Source organism: Miniopterus natalensis, chromosome 10 (assembly GCF_054644295.1).
Source record: "Miniopterus natalensis isolate mMinNat1 chromosome 10, mMinNat1.hap1, whole genome shotgun sequence".
In the NCBI taxonomy this organism is placed as follows: Eukaryota; Metazoa; Chordata; class Mammalia; order Chiroptera; family Miniopteridae; genus Miniopterus; species Miniopterus natalensis.
In genome coordinates, this window is record NC_142090.1 from 70,861,856 (window position 1) to 70,884,332 (window position 22,477).

Here is a 22,477-nt window from a genome sequence, read left to right on the forward strand (position 1 = left end):
GAGTTATATATTTAAAAATATCAGAGTTCTTTATCTGCTGCCAGAGGTTATGTTCTCATAAAATTTTCAAAGACCATGCTGTTTTCTTGCCTATAGATATTGTCTCAGGTTGCTATTTTAACATTTCATCATGGAAGGATTGAGTCTTGCTATGTAAATGTGAGCCTATCTTTTTATTTCCTTCTACAGAGAACTCTTTCAGGTTCTTTGGATATATGCATTCTTAAAAATGTTTTGTCTGTATTATTTCATGTGAACTGTAAAGCAAACAAAACAGTAAATTAAATTATAGCAAAACTAATTGTAGCCTCACCATCTGGGCCTACTTCATCCATTCTTTTATATAATTTAATTGGGCTCTAAAGTGTTTAAAATGCAAATATCATGAATAATCATAAATAATTATGTGAAAGTATGTGATTTAAAGTTATGTTTATAAATCAATATTAATTATTATTACATAAAATACCATAATAATAGTAAAACAGCCAAATAAGTAAATTACCTTTGTAGTATACTGTTCAGATCACTCAACTCTCTAAAGCTCAGCCACAATGATTTTTACACACAGCAGACATAATAAAAAGAATGAAAATGAACAAATTTAGCTGAAATTAAAATGTGATTTCGTAGGCATAGAAAACCCTCGAACAATTGCTTTCCCATCTCTGTGGGTATGGAATCTTGATAACACAACCCCACAGCATCACAATTTCTTTTCTACTACCTACTTACATTCACAAATGCTATAAATATGTGCTGTATATATTTTCAATATTTACAGTATATATACGCACATACACACACATACTTTATTTTATTCTTAGGCTCATTCATGAATGTGCAGATCCATCTTCGCAGGATGATCCACACATGTTCATTTGCCTTAAATGATATTCATTTACAACTTTTCACTGTTGTGCAAAAATGCAAAAATATCATACAGGTTAGTATTCTCTCTCTAAAAAAAATCTTTTTTTAGGCTTTAAGTGTTTTGTCATTTACAAATAAATTATGAAATATAGTTCATTCACAAGTTGAAAATAATTACAATGTTTTTACAAGAAGGCATTGCTGAGGTTTTGAATCGTGGTGTCCTTGAAGCCATCGTCTTTCAAAGCAAAGACATCAATAAGTTGTTGTTTCTTGATATTTGCACTTTTTGATTACTGATAATGAAGTACGTCATGACAAATCTACACTCATGCTAGTCAAATAGTGTTTGTATAGAATAGGAATCTTTCTATTTTATCTATTCCTTTTTTTCCTGAAAAGTCTTTTTTAGAACCATCTGGAAAATGTTGAAATTACTGTACTAGGACATTTCTGGAAATTTGTCCACCCAATAAAAAAAGCTGAAGACATAAGTGAGGCAAAATTGAGAAAGAATAATTTTAGTGGGTGTTCAGGGGAGATAACAGCAAATGCAGGAACTGTTTTAGTTTTATCTCCTAGTCCTTTGGTATTTCCTTGCCTCATGAAAAATCCTAAAAAAATGTTCAGTTCTTTAAAACATTGATTATACTCTTCCATTAAATATTAGGTGTGGTCCTCCATTGCTCATGTTGTCTGTAATTTCCTGTTAGGAAAAAAACATCAGTTAATTAACGTTTCTTTCAGAGTGAGACATTGATTTGGTTAATGGGTTTGCAAAACAGAAATTTCAAGCCATTGAAAAACTTGCTGAGCTTTGGGGAAGGTCAAGGATTGATATTGGTGTTGCTTTTGAGGAAATGAAATTTCATGGCATCTCAGGGCACATGAAAATGCTGAAGTGACAGTCTAAGAGACCAAAGTCTTCTGCCCACAAAACAGTTCAACCTCTCCCAAGTCCCGAGTTTCCCCTTTTGTTCCTCAACTCTCTTTTGGAAAGACCTCACCTAGAAAGAAGAAGATGGTTATATGCCCAAGTTTCTCCAATGCACAGGCTCCTCTGCTGAGCATGTCAACCAAGAGCCAACTAGGGGTGACCTTCATTCTATAGAAAAGTGTGTGGCCTTTTTGCTAAGAACTGAAAAAGGCCCATAGGGGATCATTGCTTACTTGTAACTATGGCTCACTAATAAATCACAATGGAAAGTATTTTTCATGACACTGTCACTCATGCACTAAAAATAAAAAAAAAAAGTAAAACTCTTGACATGTTTTTTAAAGTATCAGTTACTTAGTTAATAAGGAAAACTACAAGGGAAGGCAATAAAAATTCAAATATAAAAGGTGACCTAACATAAAAAGTTCCATTTGCAACAATAGAAAACATGTTAATTTAATAAAAATTAAGAAGTTTTAAATGCGTGTCTTATTAAACATTAACCTCTTCCCTACACAATAAAAGGTAGTGAGGTGATGTGAGGCCGTCCACATTTACAATGGCTAGAGCACCATATTATAAATAATATTTAGACAAAAGTGTCTAAAAGTAGATGACAACATCTTTCCTCACTTGAACAAGCCTATTTGCAACAACTCGGTAAAGAATGATTCCAGTGGAAATTATTTTCTCAATTATTTCATGCCTATCAGTTTATATCTACTTTCAGTTTAGATGAATTAACAATTACAAAGTAAAGTGTTTGCTTTTATAAACTTTAGAAATTCTCCCAAATATTTATTTGAAAATGAAAAGTTATCCATGACTCATTTTTAGTTTTTCTCTCTTTGAAAAGTCAATACAGAAGGTAAAACAGAGTGAAAACACTTGCTTTTTTGGATTGGGTGGTTTGGAAAGTTGCTTAGGAGGAGCAATGAAGGACTTGAAGTTAGGAATTGGCCTGGCATTGGAGCTTTACTTTTGAAAACTTCGGGGTCTTTTAAAAGAGGGGGTAGAATTTCTGCCAAGAAAATTCTGGGAATGGAGACACTAGGCATTGGAAAGCTTTCCTCTCACATCAAGACCTCTCCTTGCATGCAAAGTGCCCTGGTCCCTTCCAGACTCTAAGGGGTTGGTTGTCTTGTCCCTGAGCATCCATTATACCTCCCCTAGTAAGATGCTAAGAAATTACCAGGGAAGAAAAAACCTAAAAACTCAAAGTCCTTTAGGATAAAGGCTCTGGCAGGAAATGGAGAACATCCCCCAGAGCCAGCCAACAGCCTCTCTGGTCTGGTGATGGTTCAGCTCATTGAGGGACTGGCTCTAGAGATGGGTGATGTGGAAGTAGGTCTAAAAACACACTGAGATTACTGAGCTTTGGTTAAATTAGTAGATAAGAGGCTGATTGGTGTCTTCATTCAAGAACTCAGTGTTCATGGCAACATAAGTAGAAATAATCCCTCCAAAACAAAACACTCATACATCTTTTCCTACTTCTCCTACTAGAACAAAAATACAATTTCCTAATGAATTTATAAGAAGTAAGTTTCTTAGGTTTCTTTTCATCTCCTAAAATGATTTTGCATTGAAAATGTAGCTTCAAAACCATTTTAAAAACTAGTCTAATAATGTATATTTTATTGCAGGATTTTTAAAAAGCCAGTTTTAAAAAATCTTACCAAAAGCAAAAGAATTTTTAAACTAAATTCACCCTAATATAGATACAATAAAATTACCGATTGAAAATAACAGTGAAAATCAGTTTTTAGATGGATGAATATCTTGTTTACTTGCAAGTAGGTGTGTCCAATTTAACAAGAAGATTACACTCTAAATTTGGGCCTGACCAAATGGGAGCAATTGCAAATGGACATACTTCCTGTAATTGGGCCACAGTATCTCTGCGACTTTCTGTATTTCCAATCATATTGTTTAATCAAACCAAGAATGGCAACTATTTTCAGCAACCCAAATAAGGGAGAGAAATATGAAATGTATGACATCAGATAGTTTTACAAGAAGAAAGTTTCCATACAGTGTTTTTACTGTATTAGTGCCAGACTTCTCCGCTCATGCAGTTTTGGCAGAAGGCAGATACAGTGTGTCTTTATCAGATCCATCTATTATTAAAAACAAAACTCTGGTCTGGGAAGGATGAGACTGAGTCAGGATCATGATGTAGCAGAGAAGAGAGGAGTTGGGAATCATCCAAGCAGAAATGTGTTTGGATGCTTAGAAGCAGGCTGAATATTTCAAATACTCAACCAAGTTTCAAGCTGCAAAACTCTGCACGTAGATTATGTCGGGTCCTCAAAGTCACTCTCATGAAAGCGGTACTTTGAGGAACCACATCCAGCACCAGTTGAGGGTGATCTGCTGACGCCATGGCTTCCTCAAAGAGGCAGCACTTTGGGCAGTGACATTACAACATGGTAACTCCCTAGAAATCAGCGTACCTTGTAGGTAACTCTGGTGTCGGGGGCACCACCGGGCAGCTGGGCAAGTCGGTTATTTCAATAGCCCTCAATCTCTAATATAAATATAACAATTACACAGTAAATATTGCACAGACATATACACACAAAAACTAAATCACACTAGCATAAAAAAAATGAGCATGAAATAGCCACTATCCAAATAGATAAAAATAACCTATTTTGAACAACCCATTTCTGTAAATGACCAGTCTTGCTATCTGTACTATTAACCCTTTTTTGAAGGTTACATGTAAATCTGTTTAAAATTGCTCCTTGAAACCATTTAAGACCAGGTACTCTCCTCATTGGAATGCCTAGATTGTGTACAAAATAGAAACACTTAAAACTACAGAATAAATACTTTTTCTTCAAAATAACATTATATAGAACTATGAAACAGTAACTGTTGCTATTCTTTCTTCTATTCTGTGGTTATTATGCAGTTTTATTTCCCTGATATCAAGTAAAATATGATGTAGCCATTATCTTAGTGGGTTTATGTCACAGATGCTTGACTTTTCCTTAATAGATCCAGTAGGAGGAACTAAATTTTAAAATATGCACAAATATAGTAGAAACACAGACAGCTCACTATATCTTTTGTCCTTTCCTGTGGCAAATGTCGCTTCCTGTCTGAATGGGTTTCATGAAACAATTATGCAAGGAACATTGTTTAAAACACAGGCAAAGCCACCCAAATATGCATGAAGTGCAGATGAGAGTTAAGTGAAGCTTTCTGTGAATTGTAATTTCTGCACTGATAGGCAAGGCTTTTTGTCGCCTTATTAAAAGGCCCTTTTATGCTTGAAAATCAAATTTACATAATCACATGCATCTACTTACAGGCACAAGGGGTGGGCTAGAAAGGCGAATTCATTGGATTTCTAAAACTGGCATTATTGAGTGGAGAGTGTATTTAGGGCCTTTCCTCAGTAAAATACACACACACAAAAATCCATATTTATAAGACACTTAATATTTTATGAAATCCTATTTTAGGAACTGTGTTTTTGTATAAAGAGGCTACAAAATTATGTTGAAAACGGGCGTAGCCAGGATTGCAGAGAAAGAAATAATACATTCCTAACCTTAGTCCAATAGGATGGACATTTCATAAAGTCTAACTCCTCCCATTCTCATCTAAAGCTCCAAGCGGGCCCCCCTAGGTTGGACAGTGGCCCTGGCCACATACCAGCCGCGAGGGGACCGGGCCGGGGACTCACTTTCTCAGCCATCTCGTGGGAGTGGTGCAGCGAGTGCTCCCTCTCCGAGAACATTCTCCGCTGCTCGTAGCTGGCCAGCCGGCAAGTGAGCCACGAGGAGAGGGTGCAGCCCCCGATCCCGATGCACGCCAGGGACATGGAGGCCAGGTGCAGAGGGTAGAGGGACGAGGTCCTCTTTGTCACTGCCCGGAGGAACTGGAAGTTCAGGATGCCCCCGATGAGCCCACAGATGCAGCAGGCCGAAAAGAGGATCATCTGATGAGACAAAGGGAAGCTGTGCTCACCTCGAGAAGGGGTGGCCCAGCCGCAGCAAGGGCCAGGTGCTCTTGGGGCTCCCCAGAGCCCGGGGGCTGTGCTTTCACCAAGACCCTGTGCGCTGCGACTCGATAGGCCACAGGGTCTCAGGGTTCAGAGCTGACTGTGCGTGAGGCCAGGGACACATCTTATGAAAACCCTGAAGTAAGCAAGACATGTCCTCTCGGGAGATTCAGATTCAAATTATATGCATTTAATATCTGTTGTGGGCAACTATGCTGGAACTTGAGTGGACATCATCTCGATGAACCCACTCAGCAGTCCTCTGAGAGGCAGGTAACGGTCGGACTCAGGAACTGAACCCGTATCTTCTGACTCCAGATCCTGTTTCGCTACGTGAAGCTCCCCGCCCCCGAAGTCTAAAGATCTTTTCGTTGAATTACCATTAGTTCCACAAGCCTTCAAATCTTTATCCTTCTCTAGCTTTGTGATCTTAGGGAATGTAGTTGAGTATTTAATTTATAAAAATTTCCCCAATGGCCCAGGCAGCATGGCTCAGCGGTTGCGCGTCGACCTAGGATCCAGGCAGTCAGGGTTCGAGTCCCAGTCAGGGCACATGCCCGGGTTGCGGGTTTGATCCCCAGTTGGGGGCGTGTGGGAGGCATTGGTGTTTCTACCCCTCTCTCCCTCTCCCTTCCTCTCTCTGAAATCAGTAAAGACCTATTTTTTTTAAAAAAGTAATTCCCCAACAGGAGGTTCAAGGATTCTCCATGAACTGACCCTTTATCTTATAAATCTTTCGTTACTATGTGGCACCACAGTGAAGCATACACAATAGATATTCCAAAAATAAACATGGACTGGTTGCTTTTGATCTTGCTATTGTCTTGATCTGGGTTTCTATTGATAGAGCCAAAGTGTTTCGTTTTTTTATTCAATATCAATATCACAGGGTTTCTGGTAGAACAGAGTATAGCGCCTTCTGTGTAGTAAATGTTCTGTGAATATTTAATAAATTTAATTGAATATTCTAATAGCCATAGAGCCTTGGTAGAAAATATATAGAAAGAATGAAAGCCATGTCTAAGACTAGCTGCAAATTACAAGCCTCCAAGAAAAAAAAAATTATCCAAAGGCTTCCCTTTGTGTAACTTTTAAATAAACAAAATAACTACACTACTCCCCATTCTCTGCCCTCCTCAGATAACTGGTCTCCCCTTGGAAACTCTTTTTAGGCTCAAAGATCACTTCCTAGGGTCCACATGTAGCATTCATTTTTCCAATCTTTAAAGGTCTGTGAACTTTCCTATTGTACTCAATAAAATAAACCATGCTTTTTCCTTCTTTCCAAACTCTCATAAAATGACATGCAAGGCAGTGGGGAATCCACACTCGAGCACGCAGAAGTTGTCCTCCAGCCAACACCGGAGTTAACTGGGAGCATGTTCCATACCCCTGAAACCCATGATAGTGCCATAAAACATCTGAAAACACTTACATTTGCATTCACAGTAATAAAATAAAATAAAGTAAAACATCTTTGGGAATTAACTGTAACTATAACAACACAGCTGTTTCACTGCTTTGTAAAATTAACTTCACAGTCAAACAAAGCCAGCAATCCTTAGGCCCAGTTCCATATTTAAACAGTTAAATTTCCCATGAACTCAAGTTATGTCTTTCTCAGCTTATTGAAGGATTCACGTGAATGTTTGGGAGTCTATAAATTGGAAAAGTGGAAACTGTCATCCACAGGAGTCATAAGATTGCATATTCGTGTATTTAAAGGGTATATCAAAGCTTCTCTCTCTCTCTCTCCCTCTCTCTCTCTCTCTCCCCCTTCTTTCTTTTGTCATAATCTCTAATAATCTTGATGGTTTTCTTTGAAAAAAAAAAAAAGCCAGGGTTTATTTGTCAGCTTTTTTTCCTGTCCTAAATGAGTCACAGTCAACATATGAAAGCTGGCCAGTCACCACTTCCATTTTCGAGCTCTGACATTTCAAGTACTTCAATGCACAACACAAACAAGGCAGCAACTTACGACAAGGCCAGATTTCTTTTTGGCGCACAATATTCCACATATGCCACAGAGAAGAAACTGAAAAGGAAAAGAAGAACAATTATTTCACATCCAAAGATGAGAGAACGCCTAGCTTTTAGCCTGTAGTTCACTCATGGCCTTTGCTCAAGGGAAGCTGGACAAGTTTACTTTCCATTCAAAGCTGAAAAGGAAAATGCTCCTTTCCTATTGTAACTCACAAAGGCAAAAATTAAGTTGGGATTATATTCAGAAAGCCTATGACAGACAAAGGGTTAACATACTATATAAATAGATCTAACGAAATCATTGTAATACCATAAAACCATGAGAAGATAGAACTCAGAACTTGATAAAACTTGAATACTTGCATAATTTCCAGAAGTCTTAAAAGCTATTTCTGAGCGACCATTTCTCACCCCCTTCTGTGTCCTCAGTCTAGATGATCTTGTCCCCATATGGACTCTTTCTTACTGATCCCATCTCAAATCTTTCTCAGCTGGACTCAAGCCATGGGACCAATTCTGTACCTCTCAGTGCTTCCAACTTTCAGATCAAAGCCTCAGCATGTCCTTCCTCCATTCACCCTGAAAGTCCATTCACCTGGAACTCATTCTTGGAACAATTTGAAAGCAGTTCCTTGGATCTCTTTTGAAATCTATAAACATTGCCATTATTTACTGACATCAAAGCCCGAGGGGACCTCAGGCGGGTAAGCAGAGTTCTCCACCCAGTCACTTGGTTGGAACATCTAGATGGCAATAAAATTGCTTCTTTCTATTGTCCCACTAAGGAAAGGAAGTTCAGGGCTTGGGAGGGGGAAGGCAGAGTAGGAGGGGCATCGAATAATATTTTTTTACTCTCAATCAGGCCTGGAATGGCAGCACTTCCTCATAGTTACTTTTGTTAGGATGCCCCAAATCCACATTCCTTAGAGGAAATTTGTAATCTGAGGAAAATAAACCCCTGTAATCAGAAGTATATGAAATCATGGAATTTCTGAGGATGTTTAAAGGATCTTAGATGAAGTTTAGCCATCACAGTTTATTGGAAAGTTAAAACAAGCACAAAAAGCAGCAAATGATATTTTATTTTATTGCCTGTCTTTACTCAAGCAGCACTGGAAGGGATCTTAAAAGATGACTTAACTTAGCCTTTACATGAGATGCAATTGGGGAACCAGAGGTCCAGAAAGGGCTGGTGTAGTGGCTTGCCCAAGCTTACACATCAAGGTCACAAGCCACAAGCTAACAAAAGGTTTTTTATTAAGTGTCCAAGTTAATTCTAATAATCTAATAGAAATGCTTTTCAGAGGGATTTTTCAGTGCTAGTGTAGTGTATGATACTAGCAAATCCAACCAGAGGTGTTCAGTGGACACCTGATCATCTATAATGCTCTCCTTTGCCTTTTCCATTGTTAATTTTGTTATAATGAAATAATTTTGAGATTATTCAATTGTATTACAGTCTACAATTAAGAGTACCTTATTATATAGGGAATTTGTTATACTATTTCAAGATACTTTTTTTGTTGCTCAACATAGCTTTATCCAAGCACTCACTCGCATTATGGAAATTATAAAAAACTGAAAAACAATTTAGTTAAAAGAAGTAAAATTCATGGCTGAAAATATATACACACACATATATATACACACATATATATATACACATACATACATATATATATACACACACATATACACACACACATATATATATACACACACACATATATATATATCTTGAATTAGATATACAATTCTACAAGAAAAAATATAATTTTATTTCTGAGAAGATGGGCTGTTTAAATCCAGGGAGAGTTATTTGTTTTTCTCTATGAAATTATGTAAGTTAAGTGATCTAAAGATAGGCATTAAGTGCAACTATATAATAAAACCAGTTAGTCCTCGAAGTGGAATTCATTTGATTCCAATTTAGATTAAATTCCATAGATAACTAAGGTTGTGAACTCATTGTACGATGAAATGGAGCTCTTAAGGAGGTGGCATCCTATATTTTGAGTGGATTTTCTAAATAAAACGTCCATGGACACTTCTGCTTTTGCTTAGGATATAGAAAATCCAAAGATGTTCTTTCCACCTTAACAATAAGAAAAACTAGATAAACGACAACTTTTCTAGAGCCCACCAGAGAGCTAGGTTTCCAAAGCAACGGAATAAGTCCATTTCAGATAGGGATATGCCCCTCCAAAAAAAAGTTTGGATACACAAACTGTCACGTGTTGCAGAGAGGTTGGAGGAGACACTGGTTGTCATATACGTGTATATGTGTGTGGGGGAGTGATGCAAAGCCCTGCTTCTTCCTTAGGCTTTCTTTCTTACAAGTCAAATACTTTAAGTCCTTGGCAGAGGGGCCTTTACAAATATGAAATGCTACTGAAAATAGAGAAAAAGTAAAAGAAAAACGTCTTTGTATAGGGGAAGGGGTAAACCTTCATCTTGGGCCTCACATCTTGTGCCTGCTCTAAAGGAGAGTCATCAGCCACTAGGGGGAGGCAAGCACCTTGTACAAAAACCAACCACAGATACAAGGCCAAGTTTGGCGTCTCAGGGAGCAGGGTACAGAACCCACTGAGAAAGCCCTGCTCCTGAGGCCGATCACAGGGCCCTCCTACACCAAGACAGGACTAGAACAACAAAGAGCCTCATCCCTACTCCCGCCTGCCCTTGATCAAGAGCCCAGCGGGGGGGGGGGGGGGGGGAGTAAAAAGCAACAGCAGCCTACACGGAGGGAGAGGCGAGAGGGGGAGGAGGGACACTGCGGGGACGTGAGCAGGGACACAGGAAAGCTGGGGGTGAGGCCCTGACACTGAATAATGTTAAGGCGACCACAGTTCACCGTTGATGAAAATGATAGACTGGTGCACCAAAGACAATCATTGGAACAGTAAAATCTACTCCTTGCTAGAGTGACTCCACCTTTCACACTAACAGTGCAAAGAAGATACTAAGGTAAAATACTGTAAGGTTCTGGAAAAAACGACCTTGCACTTTGAGCTATACATCAGCACAACTCTCACACAAGAGATTACAAGAAAGACAGGCTCTTTTGGGAGAAAGCACTGTGGTAGACTGGATTCTGGCTCCCCAAAGATATACATGTCCCAGTCCCCAGAATCCATGAATGTTACCTTACGTGGCAGAGAAGCCTTTATAGACGTTATTCAATTAATAATCCCCAGATGAGGAGATTATTGTGGATTATCCAGGTTGTCCTTCCCTGTGATCACAAGGGACCTGTAAGAGGAAGACAGGAAGGCCAGAAGGAACAGAAGGCTACATGAAGGCACCAAGGGACAGAGAGGGAGATCTGAAGAGCTACACTGCTGGCTGTGAAGATGGGAAAGAGAGCCACGAGGCCACGGATGAAGGTGGCCTTTGAAAAGTGGGAAAGACAAGGAAACGGGGTTCTCTCCGGAAGGAATGGAGCCCTGAAGACCCGTTGTAGACTTCCAGCCTCCAGAACTGTGAGAGAATAAAGTTCTGTTGCTTTAATCCACAGAGTTTGCAGTAATTTGTTCCAGCAGCAACAGGCTCCAAAACATTGTTTCTCTAAAGGAATCACTAGAAGCCTTTCTCCAGGTAAACAAATAGGGGGAGGCAGGAGATAAGAAGAGACGGTAGAGCAAAAGCACAAAACAAAACAGTAAATCTTTTAAATAGAAAAATATTAATGGGAAAAGTTAATACCTGTTTAGAATGAATATCCACGGTGATTTGGCATGAAAGGTGGTGGGTTGGGGGGTAAAGAAACGGTCAGTAAACTGTTTAAAGATTCTTGTGTCATTAGCAGAACAAAAGAGGGCTTAGCTCATTCTAGAACTTTAAATGTGTGCATTAAGATACAGAAGACGAGAAAAACAAAACAAAAAAAGCAAAGAGAAAAAACAACAACCATGACAATAAAGACTGAACCAGCCAACAGATGTCAAGAAAGTTAAAAAACTGAAAGGAAGTAAGTGAAGCTATAAAGTAAATTGGTATAATTTCAGTAATGTAAGCAGTCAGGCTACATGTGAACGCATTCAATTTTCCTAGTAAGAGGGAAATGAGAGAAAGGGACTGGCTCTCTGTTAGAAAAAGAAGGAAAGGGGTTGTTAGACCTGCCCCCCAAATAAATGCAAACCTCTTCTTTCCTTATCAGTTTGCCCTTTCCCTCTCCGTTCCTCTCTCACTGATTTTCTCTCTCTGTCTCTCTTTCCTCTCAGCACTGACCTACGTGCTAGTTAATGAGTTCTTTATTAATATTTCTTCCTGTCCAAGAAACTTTATTTTGGAAAAGGGCTGGGAGGAAAATTGTAGAATTTCTGAGTTTCAATTATGTAATGGAAAATTTGGGGGCCATGGTCGTAATGGAAGCAGATAAAAGCGGTGGTTCTGTCAGCTGGTCAGGAGATCAATCAAGTGTTGGGCAGATGGGATAATTGCAGACAATGAGCCAATCTTGTTTTAAAACAGCTTATTGAAAAATTTCCCCACATAACATTTACCCACCTCGGAGGAAATAATTTGCACTGAAAGTCACTATTGCAGAAACACGCTCATTAGTAAATAGAAACGGCGCTTACCCCCCCCCCCCCCGCCAAGATAATGAACTGAATCACAAATTGAACTTAATACTTTGATAACCTTTAAAGATTATACACTTTCATCCAAATTAGTCCGTTTCTTTAAAAGGCATAGAAAAATTACCAGGAAAACACACAGACAAATGTTAAATGTTGACAAGTTGACACGGGAGAAATCTATACCCTTGGTCTGGCTTTAAAGTGATGGTTTGCTTTGCTACCACCAGTTCTTAAATATTTTTACTTTACTTCAATCACCGGTTAAAGAATAACAACTGGACTCTCTTAAAGAGCTATTTTGTAGTTTAGCACACAAAAATGCCAGTGTGCTGAGCAATTCCTATTTTTTTCTGATACTGTGCTGATAGGATTGTGATTTTCTTCCATGACACCCTGGCTGGACTCATGTGGCCGTCCTCTCTGCCGTGGGCTTCCTTCCATTTGGGATCCCATGTCTCTAGTGATTCTGGTATAAATGATCTGTTTATCAAGTTGGAAAGCCTGCCCTATGGCAGTGATTTTTGGCTGCATATTAGTTTTTAAAATTCCTGGTACCTTGACCAATGAAACAACAAAATCTCTAGGTTGGGACTCAGGTATCAGTCTTTTTAAATCTCTCCAGTATTGTTAAATCTTTAGTATGTTCCTAACATCCAGAATTGCATGCAGGGTGCTCGCCAGTGCTTTATCAGCAGGACTACGCACTTTAGAGCTCACCACTGAGGCACCGATATTCCCCTTAATTACTCTCAGTGAGACATGAGCAAACGTGAAGCTGCATAAAGTGCTCTTCAAGGGAGAAGCATCAAGCGCTTGTTTATAATATAAGGTCAGAGTGTCAGAACTGCTTGGTCTCTAATGGATCTTAAAAATAGAGACCATTATTTCATTATCTTTTAGCTTATTCTACCCAGTGCCTTTCTTTCATCATTGCTAACAGATTTTTTTCCCCCTAAGCCCATAATCTTTTCAAAATTTTCTTCAAATTTTAGTTAACTAGACCTAGAATTGAGCATGGCACACTATTATCTGGCAGAATCTGGCTAATTTTATATTGGGAATTGAGAAAATAAGCATAGAAAGTCACACATATGAATAATCACCATTGTTAAAAACATTGGAAAGTAGTAGACTGAAATCAAACAAGATCGACAAGAAGAAAATAACAATTGAATTAAAATATGGGCAAAAGGTCTGAACAGACACCTGACCAAAGAAGATCTGCCAACGTCAAATAAAAGTAGGAAAAGATATTCAAAATCACTTGTCATCACAAATTATGAATTTAAACAACAAAGAAGTAGCACCACACACCCATTAAATGGCTAGAATCCAAAAATACTGGTGATACACATTGCTGGTGTTGTGGGGCGACAGGCATTTTCATTCCTTGCTTGTAAGACTGGAAAATGGTACAGTTACTTTGGAAGACAGTGCGGCAGTTTCTTACAAAGTCAAACATAGACTTCCCATATGATTCAACAACTGTGCTTTTAGGTATTTACTCAACTCATTTGAAACGTTACAGCAGTGAGTCATCACTGACAAATGCTGAAAGCAACCCAGGTGTCTTTCAGTAAGTGAACTGTGGTACATCCATACATTAAAATACTATTCAGTGATTTAAAAAAAAAAAAAATGACTTCTCAAGATAATCAAAGACTAGATGAAATTTACATATATTGCATATATGAAAAATTCATATACTGCTAAATGAAAAACCACAGTCTTTAAAGTCTGCGTACTGTATGACTCCAATTACATGACATTCTGAAAAACAGTGAACAGTAGAGGCAGTGAAAAGATCAGTAGTTTCCAGGGTTTGGGGGAAGGTAGAAGGAGTTGAATGGATGAATAGGGGATATTTTTAAGGCAGGGAAACTGTTCTATATTATACTGTAATTGTGGGTACATGATACTATTGTCAAAACCCAGAGAACTTGAGAACAGAAAGAATAAACCCTAATGTATACAACTTTTAAAATTATTTAGGGGATCAGGGAATCCCAAGGTAGAATGCAAAATGTGATGACAAGTCTAACTGTATAGCAAATGTATGAAGTGGTCTCACTGAAGGAAATGGGGGAAAAGATACTGGCCTAAGTAACTTTGGAAATGAGTGACGTCTGTAACACTAAAGGCAAAAGAACACGTACATAAGCACTAAACTCTATTGAACCAAGTTGTTCCCCACAGGGTTACTGGTTAATAGTTCGGAGACTACTGTACATTGAGTAAGTAAATTAAATGGATAGCGGGTGGTGGGAGCAGTTTCCTCACTGCTGGAGTGAGAGTTTGGAGATAAGCAAGGGGGACAAGCTAGAATGATCCATATAGTAATGGATTAGAGGTGTAGATATCAGCATGAACTGATTTTTAGCTTAACATTTATAAATATAGCTATATCTACTTATAGAGCTGCTCACCTTCCTCTGTAATGAGAGAAATGCAATTTCAAACGAACTCAGATATATATTTTTTCACCTCTGAGATTGGTAGTAATCCTAAAGTTTGGTAATGAATCATGATAATCTTGGCAAAGATATGGGAAGCTGATTGGCATACATTGCTTGTGGGCACAAAAATTGATACCTCCTCTACTGAGAGAAATTTAGCAATAATGACAAAAATGAAATACATGTGTGTGTGTGTGTATAATTATAATGTATATGTATATCTCCTTTGCCTCAGCAATCCTGGATTTGAGAGTTTATTCAATGGGTATAGCTTCATGTCTTCAAAGTGATCTGTGTGTCTATTTATTTTAGCATTGTTAGTAACAACACAAGAGGAGCAATCCCAAATGTCAGTCAATAGAGAACTGATTAAATTCAATGGACTTCTCTGCATCAATTAAAAAATGTCAGAAAGCTCTCTATACACTGATGTGGAAAGTTCTTCAACATAGTTAAGTGAAAAAAGTAAGCTGTAGAATTGTGCACATAACAGATGACTTTTTGTGTAAAAGTGCAAGAAATATATAATAATTTATATACCTATTTGCTCTTACATATATAAAGAAATTCTGGGAAAACGGTGTTATTCATCATTGACAAATACTAATAGCAACCAAGATGTCTTTCAATAGGTTATTGGATAAACCGTGGTATATCCATACAATAAAATACTATTTAATCATAAAAAGAAATGACTTCTCAAGATATTCAAAGTCATATAAGAAACAAATAGCTGTGATTACTTGGGTTGGAGAAGTGCTGGAAAATGGATGAAGGGAGGCTAAATTTTCATTGAGTACTTTTGGTTATTTATGTTTGAGCCATGTGTAGGTGTTACTATTCAAAAAGTTCAATGAGTACCCTTCTATTTGTTGAAGGCAGAACTATTTTTGAGGTATTAGGAAATAATTGCCCATTAAGGTCCCTTCTTACTAGTGAGTGACTCCCAGCCTTGCGTACAGGCAGGCAAGATGATGGCCATGGTGTTGAGACTGAAGAAATGCCGACAGAACTCCTTGACTCCAAAATATGGGCTACCATCTTCCAATACCCATTCTGAAAATGTATAGATTGGTGAGTGATTCAAAGTCCAGTGCTCTTGTGGGTACTAAAAAAAACAACAAAAAACACACAAAGGAATAAAACTCCCCAATCTGTATGTTTTCAGGACGTACATCTAGGAAGAGGATGGCAGGCCACATTTTGGGTGAAGAAGCTCTGCTTAGTATTTCTTCAATCTCAACACGGAAGACCATCACTTTGTCTGCTTTTATGCAAGGCTGGTTTTGCATGTTGAATTGTATTGAATTTGGAACCTGCTATGAGCAGAACTTTCAGGCACAGATCCAAAAGTGCCACAAAGTAGTTTACAAGAATTGAGTTCAGTCCTTCTGAAATAACCGAGCCTATCGTGGTGAATTGAGATTGAAGTCTGAATGTGGTTTATTCTCAGTTAAATATAACAAACCATAAACCACTACATACTAAAGTAGATGTAGCTTCATCTTCCATGACCAACACACTTCATCTTTATTTAGAAAAGATTTTGCAGTTCTACACATTCATTATAGTAGTTGAAATAAAGCTTTTCTTGCACAAAGCATTTTGAGTCTCTCAACTCTCTAGAAAAAGAAGTGTTAGAAAAGGAAATTTTGCTCCATGATGGGCAAGTCAATGAAGAAAAGAAGTTATGGCAAGTCAATGAAGAAAAGAAATAGTTCTGAACCTCATATTATACAAAAATGAAATTGAATATATTATTTCATTTGCCATTATTGATACTGTTATGTTGAGAGATCTTCTATTTTCATATCCAACTTTGCCACAGCTCCTCAAACAAAGCTGTGCTGTTGAAATGAAGTTTCTAGATGACATCATGGAATTTCAAACTGAATGAATGAACTAATAGATGGTTGGATGAATGTATTTACAATAGCATGAGGAAGGGGGGAAATAATCCAATTTAACCAATTTCAAGACACATAACTGGGTGCAATTAGTCTTTTCACTGAATAAAATCTAATTAACTTCTTTTTTTTTTTTTTTCTGAAATTTTCATGGTTATCAGATAAGGCTAATTCTCCTCTCAATGACAGCATTTTAAAATAATTTGAATGGTATTGACCTTTTAATGTCACAATCATATCTTTGTGGGTTTCAAAATTTCCTTCTCAAACCTCAGATGTTCTTTATATGTCAGCATTAGACCTTTCTACACAAAAATCACTGAAAAAGACGTTACCTTGGCACTGAGTGATAATCGCCACATTCTTTTTAAAGGTGAGAAGTCACTTGCCAAACTAGAAAAGATTATGATCTTTTAAAAAATTTTTATTAAAAATTTTTATTGAGGTATAATTGATGTATAACATTGTTAGCTTGTGTTCTTAATTATGTGAAACACAAGACGACTTGGGAAAGTAACCTATGAGTATATTTCCCAGCTCTTGGTTCATTTCCTCTGAGAATACCAGGACTGGCTTCAGAATACACACAAAATAGCCTTTTCCACTTTGGTGAAACTAGACGTTGGGCAGTGTCTCAGCTCAGCAGCCTCCTCGGAATGCTATTACCTATGATCAGCTGGTCTCTTCTGAAGTAAACTGTTCTTCATGATCATAGTTCAATCTCCCCTTTAATCACCGTTTAACCTTGATGCACACGTTATATCCCAATCCCATTCAGAAATTTGATCCTGGAAGAAATCCAGATACTTTTCATTTGGTCAAGATCAGCTAATGTAAAAACAATCAAAAGATATCACAAAAAGGTTTGGGACACTAAACTATCAGAATACAATTTTTAAAATTGCTTTGTTACTTTGTGGTGGTGTTGTTTTTTTTTGAAGCCAGTACATACTATACTTCACAAACCAAAACTGTCTGAAAGCAGAGATTCTAAAGGAAGGAGAGGAGTTCATTTTCTGATTATAAGCCATGGCCTGTCCTGGAAGGGCTGTGACTCAAGGCAGATGTTTACTATTGTTATGTGCTCCTTCATGCTATGGTAGGCAGAGTAGGGCCCCTAAAAATAACTCCATCAAACCTTAGGGTTTTTGTCACAATTATAATATTCCTGACTTTATGTACTTGAAATCCTTTGTGTGATCTCAAAGTAAAGCAATTTTTACTCATTTGAGGAAATACATTTCATGTTATAATTCCATCTGAATATGTTATCTACCCAATTTCAAGAAACAAGATTTCCCTCAACACTCTTGGCTTCAGGCAGTGTATAAAAGTCACTCACCCACATCCCTTTTCTTCTCCAAGGATAGTCTTCAAGGATACGTTTTTGGGTGTCTTAACAACTGGGTGTCTTAACAGCATTTAGCTCAAATGGCCTGAGTAACAAAGCATTGACAAGAATTTTTCAAAGAATGACACCCATAAACCATTTTTATGAGAATGATATAGGGATACTTGTTATAAATGCAGAGTCATGGGCTCCCATTGAATCAAATTTTGATGGGGTAGGATCCAAGAATCTGCATCTTGGATAAATTCTAAGGTAAGTGTTAAGCTCCCCATAGTTTGAGAAGCTTAGCTGTAGAATCACAGGACTGGTTAAATTTTCTAGTTTGGTTTAATGAGCTAGTCCCACCATAAGCTGGCTGGAGGTGGGGCCCACCATGGGAGTGGTAGCCCTGAAGGAAGCAGCAATGGACCTCTACTATCAGACCCTGAAGGCTTCTCTTTCCTGAAGGGTTTAAAGTCTCATAGAGAACACATTTCTCCATTCCCAGGTATGAAGCCAGTTAGCAGAATCACTGGAGCAGAAGTAGGAGTGTTTTGTTCATACATATCTCCATCAACCATAGGGGGGGAAGTTGATGTTAATTTTTCTGGATCCTATTGTAGACATTTTATGCCTTTCCATGGCCAGTTTTAAGTGATTTGTCTTTGACAGGTTCATTTTCCCCATCAAAGAACCGATAGTATATTTAGGCTTTTAAAGTCCTTTAAGCTTAATTTTTTTTCTCTGTTTCTCATGATGGTGAATCATTTTTGGTGATCAGAACACCAAGATTTAAGTGAAGGTGGGGCTACCAATATTCCACATAGAGCCTCCAAGGAATGAGAGAATTGCTTCTCCAAAGGGCGTTAACAAAAGGGAAGTTTTCTTGCCCAAGAGTTCTGTTCATCTCTTTCTCTATCTGCCTCCCTGTATCTTGTAAGAAAGACTGGGCCAGTTGTTTAGAGTTTTGCAAAATAAACAGAAAATGTTTACTTCCACTATGTGATTCAGTGTTATAGTTTATATTATTTAGCCAGGCTTTCTGTTTGCGACAGTTCTTATAATGAATATTTTGGATAAGGTAGAAAATTATAGTTTTCTTTTTGAAAATATTTATTCAAAAAGTCTGTCAGTGAACATAAACAGACTAGGAAAGCTAAGAGGTTGGAAAGAATCAACCAGATGAGGTGTTTCCAAACTCCATGGGCAACCAATGACTTGCAAAGCATCACCTGCACTTTCCTAAAGGGAAGTGTCCTTTCTCTCCACAAAGCTATTTAGTTAAGTTCAAACTGGTTTTTAAACAAGGGCAAACATGCTTTGCATCTTTCCCATACCTGGTTCAGGTAGATGGCCAGAGAGCCCTAAAACCTTGGTAAGGTAAATAGAGAGACTTGTCGAGTCAATTCTCGAAAAAGGTCATAGGAAAACTTATAAAATCGAACCTGATTATAAATGTTTCATTGCCTTAAAAATTTAAAAGTACCTTACAAGAACATGAATCAGGCTGTTAAAACAAGCAGATTCTGGGAAGTGAATCTGGAGAGTGAGGTTCTTGAGGTCTAAATTTTGGAAGGAATCATTGCAATTGAAGTGCAATAATAGTGCGGAAAATTTATAAACTTAGCCTAATAAAAGATTCAGGGAAGATGCTGAGTTTCTGAGTTGCTTCAGAATGGCTCTCGTGGATTTGTGTTGTTAATGAGATGACTTTCCGCTTTCCCTGGATAAAGAGAGACCATCACAGTTTGAACCCCTCCTCCAGGCTTCTTTCTGATTCATTTCTTCATTACTCAGCAACTTTATTATGCCCGTGTAGTTGTACACACACTTACAAGACTTTGTAGTGTTAGAAGAAGATACTGCAATAAATAAAAAATAACGTACACACTCAAAAGAGCCAGACAATAGGTTCTGGCACTTAAAAAAGCAAAAAGATTGTCTGACAGATTGTTTATTTCCTGGAGTTTAAGGTGTGCTTTTACTGAAAACCCCACACAATTGCAGAAAAATAATAATGTGGAAAAAAAGAATTTGGGGGCATAAAAAAACACTTTGGATAGGGTCTTTGAAGAAAATATTAAATGTTGCCCTCTCCTTCAATACATTTCGGCACTGATTAATTGCCTTCCTGGGAGAGTTTATAAGCTGTCTTAGCAGGTGGACCTTCCCCTTCACCACCCAGTCCCTTTTTAAAAATTATTTTTTTATTGGTTTCAGAGAGAGGAAGGAAGAGGGCGAGAGATCCATCGGCCTCCTCCTGCAGGCCCCCTGCTCGGGGGAGCCTGAAACCCGGGCACGTGCCCTGACTGGGAATCGGACCTGGATCTCCTGGATCCTAGGTCGATGCTCAACCGCTGAGCCACACTGGCCAGGCTCCAGTCCCTTTTTTTGATTCCTATTAAAGGCCCCCAAACGGAAATACTTTCTCAAATATTCTGTTGAGATCAATTTTCAAATTTCCGCAGTTTACTTTTTCAAAAGTATGTAACACTTATTATTTGGATTCTCCCTCTAAGTATTTCTGGGAAGCCTGGAAAAAAAACACCCTCTTTAATGTTTCCATTTTGTGGCTATAAGAATCAATATGCCAAAACAAATCACATAACACGTCAGTGGCATAAGTTCAATGAGAACTGAAGTTTGGGGTTCCCAAATTATTGCTTGTTGTGTGGACACCCTGTTTCAAAACAGCTGTATTAGAAGCATCTTGCCAAAAAACATTCTTTTAATAGAGAAGTCGTAAGATGTTCCCAATGGAAAGCTCTGAGAGAAACCTTTCTGGAGGAAAGAGCAGCTAGACAAGTGTGCCTGTCACCTGAGTTTTAACGTTCCCCTTTAAATTCTTTTCTCTCTTAATAAATCTCTTTCTCTTTATCCCCTCAACACAACTAGAATCAGCTGATATGATGAAAAGAACTTGATGAGAAAACAAAGGGATAAGAACAAAATTAAACAGGACCTTGTAAGATGCGTGCAGTGGCCCCCTCCCGGCGCACGGCTCATCCAGTGTGCAGGCTGGGCTCATCCACGTCCTGTCCGAAGGGCCCGGGACTGATCATTCCAAGGGGGTGTCAAACCATAGGCCCAAAGGGCAGAGGCTTCTCCGTGATCATCTGCTTCCAAAGGAATTCATCCTTTGGAGTACTCTGTGAGTCGACTTAATAAAAATGGTGACCTTTTTACGTTCCCTTCTGATTTCTACGCAGATTTTTAAAAAATCAAATACCTCAAGGATCTTTATTTTTACTTATTTTCAAGTGCTGAGAACATAAAAATACCTGTCCATGAGATTACATGATTGGCGAAAGATAAGCTACGAACAGGTACATTTCGTGCGGCAGTGTGTGCAAATTCATGGGAAGAAGCTAATAGTACCGAAAGTTATGCTCCAGGGCCTCTGTGGGACATGGGTGTAGTCTAAGATGTTGACTGTTATTTTTGGATTTAAATTCTAGAATTAAGAATAATGGATATGAGTTACATGGAGGGAGATTTTCACTCATTACCAGGAAAAATTTCCTAATAAATAGACCTGTCCACAAAGTAGCTTGAGCTTCCTCATAACATTAATTAGGTCCCTTTGGAAATGTTCGGGGAGTGACTGAATGACCACCTCTTGGGGTGCAGAGGACAGGTTCGTACAATTCTGACCAGGGGTTGAAGCAGGATCCTGTGAAATCTACTGACACTCTGGTTGAGGGTAATTTACTGTATGGCAAATGATCAATTTTCAAAGAACTGGGGTTCGGTGACAAACACGTGACTCTACGCAATCTATCTCTGAAGAAACAGAAGACATTTCAATTTTAGGCTCCTCATGTCCTGAGCTATTTATTGTTGTGGCCATAAATTAGTCAAGACAATGTATAAATGTGTGGACGTCCTGCTTAATTGAGGCTGCTGAAAATAGAATGCCAGGTAACAGTTCACTGCAACTGCAGAAATGGCCTGCTATTTTTACCTTTCTTTTTATTTAAAGTTAATAATAGATGACGGTCTATGTGTCCTAGTGTATAAAATTATAATTGGCATCCATATATGGATTTTACATTGCAGGCCACTTTCCAAAGAATTAACTAAGTCATATTCTTTAGAGCACAGTGAGTTAGGGGAGCAACAAGGGAACTTAATTGCCTTGCCCAGAACCTCAGCAGAAAGTAATTGCTGCCAGAGCTAGAGTTAGAATTTAGAGGATTTCTTCATTCCTGTTCTTCTCTCCTTGGAACTGGAGAAATCATAGAACATCTCTCTCGTGGTTGGCAAAGTTTGTTGTTATGGTGACTTTGCCTTCTTAGCTTGTATCTTTTTGGGGTTGGGTTAAATTATATTAATAATTATTGTAATGACAAGAAATATTTAGGTTAAAGGAATGGAAATGTAGTGTAAT

The 22,477-nt window shown here is 38.1% G+C and overlaps 1 protein-coding gene across 2 annotated transcripts in view; it reads right to left on the reverse strand.

The window, feature by feature from the left end:
- Nucleotides 1–625: 625 nt before the first annotated feature.
- TMEM196 (transmembrane protein 196) overlaps nucleotides 626–22,477 on the reverse strand; it is a 41,473-nt gene continuing 19,621 nt past the window's right edge. For both annotated transcript variants that reach the window (XM_016217066.2, XM_087821422.1), the window contains exons 2-4: nucleotides 7,807–7,863; nucleotides 5,511–5,765; nucleotides 626–1,579 (exon numbers count right to left, since the gene is read on the reverse strand). In XM_016217066.2, coding sequence (XP_016072552.1) covers nucleotides 1,520–1,579; nucleotides 5,511–5,765; nucleotides 7,807–7,863 — 372 coding nt within the window. In that variant the 3' untranslated portion in view covers nucleotides 626–1,519. The remainder of the gene's footprint in view (nucleotides 1,580–5,510; nucleotides 5,766–7,806; nucleotides 7,864–22,477) is intronic.